General features: G+C 31.9%; 3 protein-coding genes across 9 annotated transcripts; 2 read left to right on the top strand and 1 right to left on the bottom strand.

The window, feature by feature from the left end:
- Positions 1 to 224: 224 nt before the first annotated feature.
- Positions 225 to 6,045, bottom strand: LOC125061697. 6 transcript variants are annotated; one of them, XM_047667255.1, is made up of 6 exons: positions 5,709 to 6,045; positions 4,239 to 4,323; positions 3,124 to 3,213; positions 2,688 to 3,042; positions 2,214 to 2,400; positions 225 to 640 (listed from the first exon to the last, which is right to left on the bottom strand). In XM_047667255.1, exons 4-6 carry the CDS (start codon positions 3,035 to 3,037, stop codon positions 386 to 388), a joined length of 792 nt encoding a protein of 263 aa, XP_047523211.1. In that variant the 5' UTR covers positions 3,038 to 3,042; positions 3,124 to 3,213; positions 4,239 to 4,323; positions 5,709 to 6,045; the 3' UTR covers positions 225 to 385. The 6 variants fall into 6 exon arrangements, with proteins under 6 accessions (XP_047523211.1, XP_047523209.1, XP_047523213.1 ...); XM_047667253.1 differs by lacking the exon at positions 5,709 to 6,045 and adding an exon at positions 4,537 to 4,641; XM_047667257.1 differs by lacking the exon at positions 4,239 to 4,323.
- Positions 3,716 to 5,686, top strand: LOC125061696. 2 transcript variants are annotated; one of them, XM_047667251.1, is made up of 5 exons: positions 3,716 to 3,855; positions 4,281 to 4,413; positions 4,483 to 4,659; positions 4,736 to 4,820; positions 4,982 to 5,686. In XM_047667251.1, the coding sequence occupies exons 2-5, from the start codon at positions 4,333 to 4,335 to the stop codon at positions 5,398 to 5,400; spliced, it is 762 nt and encodes a 253-aa protein (XP_047523207.1). In that variant the 5' UTR covers positions 3,716 to 3,855; positions 4,281 to 4,332; the 3' UTR covers positions 5,401 to 5,686. The 2 variants fall into 2 exon arrangements, with proteins under 2 accessions (XP_047523207.1, XP_047523206.1); XM_047667250.1 differs by lacking the exon at positions 3,716 to 3,855 and adding an exon at positions 3,861 to 4,211.
- A 786-nt stretch (positions 6,046 to 6,831) lies between the features above and the next one.
- Positions 6,832 to 8,028, top strand: LOC125061700 (N-acetyltransferase 9). The gene is made up of 4 exons (XM_047667260.1): positions 6,832 to 7,054; positions 7,148 to 7,257; positions 7,340 to 7,396; positions 7,472 to 8,028. Exons 1-4 carry the CDS (start codon positions 6,978 to 6,980, stop codon positions 7,810 to 7,812), a joined length of 585 nt encoding a protein of 194 aa, XP_047523216.1. The 5' UTR covers positions 6,832 to 6,977; the 3' UTR covers positions 7,813 to 8,028.
- Positions 8,029 to 10,852: the final 2,824 nt, after the last annotated feature.

Below are 10,852 nucleotides of genomic sequence, written 5' to 3'. Positions count from 1 at the left end.
CAGTGTGATAATAGCGTGCGCGAGCGAGATGGGAATAAGACAATCTACAAGTAGAAATTTAGCAATGCTTTTTCACAAAGACCTATTGTCACTTAGTTAAAAGGTTATGAAACATACGTAGTTATTAAATTAAATGAATAAAATAATTATTATTATTAATATTAATTAATAATTGAATAATATACTGAATATTAATAAATTATTTACGTTAAATTTTATTATTAATTATTTAATATTTTTAAAAAATAAAGAAAGCCAAAGAAGTATAACTTCTTACGCGCGTACATAACACGCACCCTTTTTTTCTAATAATAACACATCAAATGTATGATAAAACTATCGACACATCGTTTTTTAATATAGAAACAGAAAATTATACGAACAATTAATTTCCACAACAGGTCAAAACACCACGTTCCTTATATGCCCTGATAGCAGTATAAATGGAAATCGCCACCCACAAAATAACCCCCAGCCATGAAGCTATCAATGCTATTTGTAAAGATACACCAGTGTTTATGTAATCACCTCGACGACTATTTGGAGCATCCTTTTGTATATAGTCCATAAAGTCAAAAATTGCTTGACAAGCGAGTCTGAAATGTATCACTGTTGCTTGGTCACCAGATGCACGAACCTCCTGAAATTTTTATTAATAGTGGTCAATTTCAAATGGCAGACAATTATAAAATTTACTAGATGACCCGGTAAACGTTGTTTTGTATATTATTTCTTTAGTTCAATTAAAATAACTATGTATCTACTATAATAAAATGTTTTTTATACCCCTGTTGGGGTTGATCGTAGAGGGGTAAAAATTAGGGGTTTTATGTATTTTTGTATCAAAAAAAGGGTGCGTGTACTTATGTACGCGCGTAAAAAGTTATACTTCTTTGGCATTATTAAAAATAGTTTTTGATTGCATGCAAATAATTAATAACAATTAAATAATCAAAGACTGGAAAAGGAGTCATTATAGTCAATAAAGTTCAGTTTACATTTGAAAATTTAAATAAAAATGTATTATTATTTTCTAATAATAATTAGTATTGCGGCGTGCGTGCCAACATGCGCCACTAACTTCATTCTGTTAATTTTGTGTCACGGTGCGCGCGCATCGTACAATTGCAGTCTTATAAATTTTTCAAAACGCGCCTAAAGAAGTATAACTTCAGAAAAATTCTAAAAAATAAAAAAGTTTAACACTTTGGAAGGTTATTACTTTGCGGTTTTTTTTTTAATGGCTCTGGCACGATTTGTGCATTAGTCAGCGTCAAGTATAGGATTTTTTATAATTCGTGCTTGTCTTTAGAAATTCGACCGTGTCCTCCATGTACGGTTTAAGCACTCGCCCGGTACCGCACAACCCTCCCAAAGGCCGAGAACAAATTTAAATTAAATTAAAACTTGCCCTCGAACCGGTAATCGAACCCGGTACCCCTCACCTAGCTGCCACCTAATAAGACCGCGAGGCTATGAGGCCCTACTTTGGGGTTTAAAATATAGATAGTAGCCGATTCTCAGACTTATTGAATATGCATTAAAAATTACAAAAGAATCGGTAGAGCCGTTTAGGAGTATGGGAATGAACATTGTGATTTGTGACACAAGAATTTTATATATTTAGAGATAAATAAAATTGCCAAAGTCAAAGTCCGATGTAAAACAATTAATTCAATTGTGTTCGAATCATATAAACCTTTGGGCTGGATATTTGTGTAGCAATAAAAACTTTATATTAAGTACTAAACTGGAAATAAACTAGGGGGGGTCAGACACATACGCTCAGTGCTGAGTTGTATATTTAATCATAATTAATATTGTCAAAAAACCATTTATTTGTTATTCTTAGACTCTTATGTCATTTAACTGTTATAATCATGAAGTAAGGACTTATTTATGTTATTAATAAATAATTCCTTTTTACCATCCAAAACTATGGACAAAAACACATAATAATATTTTAACAAACATTTAAAAATTTTTGTTTCCTGTAATATTTGGTTTTCTGGACATACGAGGTTATCATTCTACAGCGACAATATGTTGCAATATTAAAGGGGGCACATATTCTGGCAATATTAAGAAACAATACTGTGTACGGACAAGGCAAACCAACCAAAGGCAAGACATTTCCATGTTTGAGAGAGTTTATAAAGCGCTATGCTGCTACAATGAGTTTTCACTGTTTTTAGAATTAAAATTTCCATTACCCTAACAAGGTATCCTCTATATTGTTGACATGTCTTAAAGAAGCCGTCAGTCATAATGGCTGCATGAATCAGATTGTACAATGCAAATACAGCCGCAACACTCGATGTAGGTATCCAGCAATATATTACACCATCAACACTCTGTGACACTCTAGTACGAGTTGTTACAACAATTGTTTCACCTTCTCTGTAAAATAAATTGATAAATAATGTAGAAGAATGACCACATGAAAAATGTTTTGATACCCACAACGACTCAATAGGGCAGACCTATATATATGTTTATTTATGTATATTTTAAAAGAAGTAATGAATTTAAAAAAAGAAAATAATGTGTATTTTGAAAACAGAAAAGGGGGAGATAAATTGCAGTAAATCTGCTTACCTAATACTTGAACGGCCCCAATATACAAGTAATCCACACTTTGTAGTGTCAATAATAATCATGAATAGATACAGTTTGAAATTACTTACATTTCTTCCATACCAGTAGACTTGTCTCCTTCGTACAAGCCAATATTATTAATACAGACTCTATACATGTGAAAAAATGCCATCACCAGAGCATACACTAATATGGGTAATGGAGCAAAAATTGCATATAAACAATAAGAGTTATGACCTCCAGTGAAGTATTGTGATGAGCTCGCTCCAAAGAAAATACAACCACAATTATTGTTATCTAACCAGCTCCCAGGACACACATCTAGTGTAGCTCTCCAGTGGTTGTAAGGGATGGCTGTGCATATCACTGACACCGCTAATACTACAGCCAAAAGCCCATAGCACCAGCAGAGCCGTCTTTCAGTTTGATATTGATTCATTATGGCTGAAAAGAAAAAAAAATATAACGTTATAATGTTTACGTTATGCCATTATGATAAAATAATATAAGATTGCCTAAAATTACCTTTTAGACTTTTTTCATAAATTGCTAAATAGAATTGACCTCATTCCCTCGTATAAGTCGCTCTACGTTATCGTAATAATAATCTGTTATCTGTAAAAGATATAAAGTCAAATAAATTTGCAAGTTATAATCAGTACTTCTAAAAGTTCGTTATAAGCATTTTCTTTGTTTATTTTTACGCGAGGCCTATATTTACTTTAATATTTTTTCCTAACTTACACTGTTAAACTATGTCGCTAAAAATTCAGTTTCAAGTTAGAAAACTGTTTTTAAAGATTAAAATCATAAAGAACTTGAAACCGTAAATATTACGTACTAAATAGTAAATACCGCACACTTACACACACGTTACAAATTCTGCGATGACATAATATTATGTTCTGAACCGTTAAAATTATTCCAGCTGCTTAAGATATATCATACAACTTCTAGGCTTTAGACACGTACAATAATAGTAAAGTAGCATGAAATGAATTGAAATAACTAGTAGTTTAATTAAAGACAAGTGTATTGTCCCATCTAATAAATATATTTCACAGATAATAATATAGTAATAATTATCTATGAAACTTGTCAGTGCCATGGTGCGAAATTGCGTTCTATTCAATATGCTAGATTGTATTCGTATTTCGTATACACGCAAGATCGAGAGTCGAATGTCGGGCAAGTCTGACGTAAAAACACAATAAACGATTACTGCTGACGTCTGGTGAAAACGAAGTCGATATCACGGTTAGAGTAGTATATTCTTTGGTCGATACAATTACGAAAGGCACATCTAGAAATCGAAATTAACTGTTAAATAATATAAATCAATGTGATATTACACACTTGGTTTAAAAATAATATAAAAATTATACTCTTGTACTTATCTAAGCAACTTAAGATTCTCGTTTTCGTGTTTTAAACTTTTCGGTTTCTACAGGCGGCCATTATGATTTTGCATTGCTAGAATAGTTTATAACTTTCTACATCTCGTGTAGTTTACTCGGAGTTTATTTATTAATATAAATAATATATATTTTTAAGATGTCTAGTTTAAGAACAAGTTATACCCAGTTTTCGATTATGGTAGAGTTCATGGAGAAGTAAGTTAAAATTTATACTGTACTTACAGTTTTTTAAGATTCTTTGTACTAATAATATATTCATTAAAGAAACGGGGATTTATCGAAGTGTCAAAATTCACCAAGTGGACGACTGTGGACAATGAAAAAGTGGCAAGAGTTAACAGATATGCTCAATAGTCAAGGTACTCGAGAAGCTCGTAGTGAAGAAAAATGGCGAAAAGTAAGTTTCGTTTAGGTCTTTCATTTATAGTTTTAAAAACTTTTTGTAAAAATAAATATTTGGTTTAAGGTCTGGAGTGACTTTAAAAATAATACTAAAAGAAAATTAGCTAAAATAACTCACTCTTTACAAGGCAGGGGTGGTAGACCGACCACAAGCAAATGTCTCACGGAACTAGAGCAAAGAGCTCTTGCAATTACTGGTATCCTAACAACTATTGGCCCAGCAACTGAAAGTTTTGGCAGTGTAAGTAAAAAGATGTTTTATGGAACTGCATTATATTTTCTGCATAATATATATGATAAACCAATTAATGTTTCAGGGGGAATGCACTATAGAAGTGGAAGAAAAGAATATTAATCCTACTTTTGAGAACCTAATACTAGTTCCAACTACAACAGCCCTCGGTAAGTTAAGGAATATATATTTTATGGGTAATAATTATAAAATATGATATTTTGTAGTTTTCTTTTTAAGTTCATTATACATGAAATAAACAAATTTTTTACTGGCTCATAAAATTTTGGTTGGCATTTAAAAAAACAATTATTCTACATCCTAAATGTAGTTACAGATGGTGCAGATTGGAATAATTCTGAGTCCAGTAAAGATAAAGATGAAGAATCAATACTACCAATGTCCACCATGTCACCTCTAAGAATCAAAACTTCTCCAAAATCATCTCCTCCTGACTCTCCTCAACCATACCTTCAACAAAAAAGAAAGATGGATGACAGAGATGATGATGAAGATGAATATTTAGCTAGACGTGCATCTTCACCAAAGGAGGAAACCAGAGAGAGAGATAGGATGTATGTTGAGTTAGAGAAAGAGAAGTTGTATGCAGAGTTGGAAAAAGAAAGAATTCGTCAGAGGGATGTTGAGCTTCGACAACGTGATACTGCATTACAATTGCAAGCTCAGTGGTTGGAGTTAGCAAGATCAGGCTTGAATATTTTAGATAAATATTTGAATGACAAGAAATAAATGTGAGAGAATTAATGGTTAGAAACAAATGTGAAATAAAATGTCTGGGAAATGACATGAAAAAGCTATGCCTTTTATGATAAAGAGTGATATCAACTGCCACCACCTTTGAAAGTGCTAGCAGCTTTGTTATAGACATACATCCTGCGTAGAGAGGTCTTCCACACATTGAAAAGAGAGTTTTCGTTTTTCTGCATAGATGTATGAAGAAAATATTAGATTAGACTTAATTATTTTTGTAAATACATGGAGCTAATTCAAACCTAAAATAAACTGGTTTTAAAGATAAAATCGTTTGGAAAACATACCTCGTCATTTCACTTGTATTAATCATATGAGATATATTAAAGTGCCAAAGCCAAATGTTAATCCTGTTTTGCAAATTGTTCAACATCAACTGACGCTTAATCAGAATTTTTCCTTTATGAAGTTTTGCTAACCAAACTTTGTATATGTTAAAAACCCTTTATTTACAATACGTTAAATTAGTATACTTATCTATTTGTGTAATATAAGGTATGAATCTACGTCTTGTAACTTATACGTTCTCAACAGACAACAGTGTCAATAAATTTTTCTCTCTAGGTTTATTATTAAGTAATTAAATTTCATATGGCAACTATAATTTTGCATAATGAGCTTGCTTGTTGCAGTTGTTACTTGTTAATACCGCATTAAATACATTAATTTGATGTGTAGTCCCACCAACTTATCTGTGAACTGAGTGGTAGCGCCACCGTCGCTTTAGTGTTGCAAATTAATAAAAAATACCCATGATTGGGTATGTCAGATAAGAAACTAGGTAAACATGCAAACATAATTTTATTATTTTAAACAATACCTAACATTGTTTTATAATAATAAAATGGTAATATAAGTACTAAATAGTCTTCAAAAATAAGAAAATTAATGTAGGTAGATACATACATTAGCTTTTTAGATACTCCACTTACAAACTAAATGTTTAGTAAAGTAGGCAAATTAAATTTAATAACTTGCAAATAAACTTATTCTTCTTGCCCTTTTCCCACTCTATTTACGAGAGAATTTACGCTAAGCCAAACACAATTTATGCGGGAGAGCCCCTAAGATTATTCCAGCGTTATTTTGAGTTTTGACGTGACGAAAAACTATACTTGAATCACTCAGCTTTATATTTTTTTAAGTTATAATTACGTTAAAAAGTACCTAATCAATAAAAATAATATCGGATAATTTACAAAAAGAAAGTAGACAACACTAACCTGTAGCTGCCGAAATTCAACATGGCGGCCGTAGACCGTAGTTCCCATTTTCTCCATTTCACAGATAAGTTGGTGGGTCTGTAGGTTAAAGTTACATGGTTTTTGACTGCATGCCATAAACAATACCATTTGAATTTTGACCTTGAGGCTTGACGTCCACGGGCCACGGCTAACTTTTGTCTTTAGAGTTTAGACAATTAGACGTTGTCAATTGTCGGTTGTTATGTTATTTGTTGCTGTGGATAAGAAAGTCGTTTTATTTTCATAATTCATTATTCTGATTCGATTTTCGAAGCAATTGAAGTCTATTTCCAATGAAATAACCTGTTAATAATGAAGATTAATAGTAAAACTAAAATTGTTAGTCAAAATATTATTTTAGTACCATATACTGAGAAACATGTACCAAAGTACGTTTTACTCTTCTCATACTAATACGTTAAATAGTGTATTAACTTTGTTCGTATTTTGAAAACGTTTCTAATGTGAAAACACATTTAAAGGTATCATGAGTGGATGAAATCTGAGGAATTACAAGTATTAACTGCATCCGAACCACTTACATTAGAACAAGAATATGATATGCAAAAGTTATGGCAAGAAGATGAAGACAGTTTGTATATATCGACATTAATGTATAATATGTTGAACCACCTCTACAGCCAAGAGTCAAAATTAATGTACTTCTTTTTCAGAATGCACTTTTATAATACTTGATAAGAAAAAATATGAAGTAGACAATAATGAGATAGGTATGATTGTGGTAGTATATTCTGTTCATTCTCAATTTTATTGAATAATATATTATAATATTGTTGTTTCTATAGATGCCATGATAGGTGATACAAATATTTTTGTCAAGGATCTTGCTCTAGGAGAAATTGAAATAATGATTGCAGAAGAAGCTGCTAGAGGTAGAAAGTTTGGCTGGGAAGCTGTTATTTTGATGTTAATATATGGCATTGATTTTATTGAATTAAAGAAATATGAAGCAAAAATTTCATTTTCAAATGAGAGAAGTATAAATATGTTTACTAAACTAGGATTTAAAGAGGAGTCGCGAAGTATTATATTTAATGAAATTACTTTTGCTAAAACTGTAACAAATGAATGGTGTGTATCACTTAAAGATAATTTTAAGTATGTAATAAAGAATTATGTTGATTAAGACTCTTTTTTGCATTTGTTGAGGTACCTTGCCATATTAGATTCAATGAAAAAGGATTCTGTTGCATGCCTATATTATCAAGACTTGAGGAAGTAACAGGAAATCAGTCACACAAGTTAGGGCATTGTGTACCTGTGCTCATTAATACAGCTTAACTTTAAATTAGCAGCCAAATATTGGTATTAGTTCTTGTTGTTAGTAAAGCCTTCAGCATGAGTTGTGTGTTTCATTATTATTTTTAGCGTGTACCTAAAGCAATTTATATTATTTGTTAGAGACTGGAGTCAAAGCCTGGACTTTCGGGTCAGGAAGCTTAAACTCTCTGTATAACGTCTCTGTAGCATTTTTTATTTAGCGCCCCGATTTATTGTAACTCGTTATATTTTGTACCTATTCCCCATACAAATTTTGTATACAAGTTTTGTAGTTTGAATATGTAAATAATGGCTCTACACAAGAAGCAATCAGCTAAATTCAGATCGATATTACCTGATTAAATAAATATCTACCATATTGTTAGTTAAAATACTCAACGTTAGCAAACTTTTATTGGTTTTTTTTTTCTTGTTATTAATGGTAATAACATCAGACAAATTTTTTTATTATAATAATGGCCATCTATTAAATTTAATAGAATATGAAGCTACACTGGGTACATATCTAATGTAAAAAAAACTTTTTTTACTTTTTTTTTAAGGCACTAGGTTTTTTTTTTAATTTAAATTTAATAAATTAACACTGTACAAAATAATGAAGTTGTGAAGTGAAAAATCTCTAAATCGTTTTACTGTTGTCTTTCCTACCGCCCGATTCATTTAGAAAGTTCATTTGAATTAACGTAAATTGTTCTTGCTGAAAAGAGAGCTACTGCAAAACTCTTACTGTGCTATGTTGACGCTATTGTGTTGTAATATCAACATTAACAAGACAGACTTAGTGTGTTATATTACAATCATTAATTTAATTATTGTAGTTTAATAAAATTTATTGTAGTTTAAAAAAACATTTACACATGTACACTCCTTGTTCTATTTCTGTACATGAAATGATTCCTTAAAATTCTGTATATTTAAATGTCTCGCGCCATACGATCGTACCGATGGCATTAAGCCTTAACTGGAGCGCTGGTGTAAGCATTTTTGAAGTTATACTTCTTTAGGCGCGTTATGAAAAATTGATGAGAGTGAAATTTTACCTGTGACACAAAATTGTTAGTGTGATTATAGCGTGCGCGAGCGAGATAGGAATAAGACAATCTACAAGTAAAAATGTGCGTGTCAAGTGTACACACGTTAGAAGTGAAACTTCTTTATGACCTTATTTTTCGAAAAATTATCTATATGCAACTTTACAGAAATTGGTTAAATAAAGTTAAATTAGATAAAGTTTAACAAAAGGCTTTTAATATCACAGACTTGAATACAAATAATACAATTATTTCATTTTACCTTATTACCACTATGGTAGGGGAGCCCACGACGCTAAATGGGGATTTACTCGAGCGTCGTAGAGACCTATTGGGATGCAAAGCTTAGATAATAAGAAGAAAAAAATGTTATATGATATATACCTTTTCATCGGTGGGGGAAGCGGCTATAGATTGTTAAATATGTAAAAAAAAACTGTTGCATGGACATCCTCGAGCGCGTCAGATATTGATAGCATCAATGCCCTACGTATTTTTAATAATGTACTTATGTTAATCTGATCGTTTGCATGATGCGGGTGGTTGTAATTAAGGGTTGAAAATGAATAAAAAATAAAAATTATCGAGCGCGTCAGATTTTCTAATGGAGTGTTAAGTGCACCAAAAAAAAGCTCTCATTCACTAATCTGACGATTTCGATGGGACGCAAACCCACGGCCATTTTCATAATTTGCAAAAAAAAAAATCGCAATTTTGAAATACTCAAGCGCGTCAGATTAAGATATATGTGGTTCATCTTTATGTTCTAAACATATTGTCTCATAATCTGACGATTATCTAGTGTTAAACGCCTGATCTGACAAAAAAATTTTAGAAAAACGGTTCACCTAAAGGGCCATCCCTGCAACTTCCCGCTAATTCCATTCCTGGGCGCTTAAATTGATATTTTGAGCTCGCTGAGTTCAAAGAAATAACATGTCTATGCATTTGAGCTCTCCCAGCTCGAAAGTCTGATAGAAGTTTTATAGAACACTATTTTTGGAATTTTCAAACCGCAGTAACTTTTGAATGGATCAAGCAATTTTCACGCGGTTGGCGGCATTCAACGCAGTTTTATCATCATCATAAGTAATTTTAATTGATCGAACCACAAATTTCGGAGTAATCTTTATTAAATAATTAAAAAGTGTTTTTTCGGGTTTCTTTCGTTCACGATATCTCTCGAACTAATCAACCGCTTTTGACCAGCTTGGTGGCGATCGACGTGGTTTTTCAAGCTCAAAGGCGGATTAGTTTTTGAAGTTGATCGATAAAGAAACCACTTAAAAAAAAAAATTCTTATTTTTTTAAGATTTTTCAAAATTTCTCAAAATCTATCGGTCCGAATCGGTTCAAATTCACAGGAAATGTAATTTTGAGGGAAATATTTAGAACGCCGTTTAGTAGATTCCGATCGGTTTAAGGAAATGTAGGCATCACGCAGCTGCACGCATTTAACTTTATCGACGAATTTTTGTTATTTCGGCTTGCGGAAATCGTCAGATTGTATATTTTTCATTATTCTTGAATTATTTCCTTCAAAATAAAATAAAAAAATTAGCTACGCTCGAGAATGTCGAGATGACGTTTTTTTTTTACAACTTTGTTGCCCTCCCCTTTTTTTCCGTCACTCTCAAATTGTCAGGTTAGTGGAATATACACTTTTTAGGATGTAATTAACTCACCCTACCTTAATCTGACGCGTTCGGGAATTTCTGATGGTCAATTTTTTTTTACTAATCTGATCCTGTCTCCTTCACGGGCGGCCTTATATATGGGCCTCATATTTTGTGGAGGTACTTAACCGGGTACAAGGTATCCCCCTATATATTAATCTGCCGCGCTTTAGTAAAT

The sequence above is a fragment of the Pieris napi genome, chromosome 24 (assembly GCF_905475465.1).
Source record: "Pieris napi chromosome 24, ilPieNapi1.2, whole genome shotgun sequence".
Classification (NCBI taxonomy): domain Eukaryota; kingdom Metazoa; phylum Arthropoda; class Insecta; order Lepidoptera; family Pieridae; genus Pieris; species Pieris napi.
This window is presented reverse-complemented; position numbering and strand designations above follow the sequence as displayed.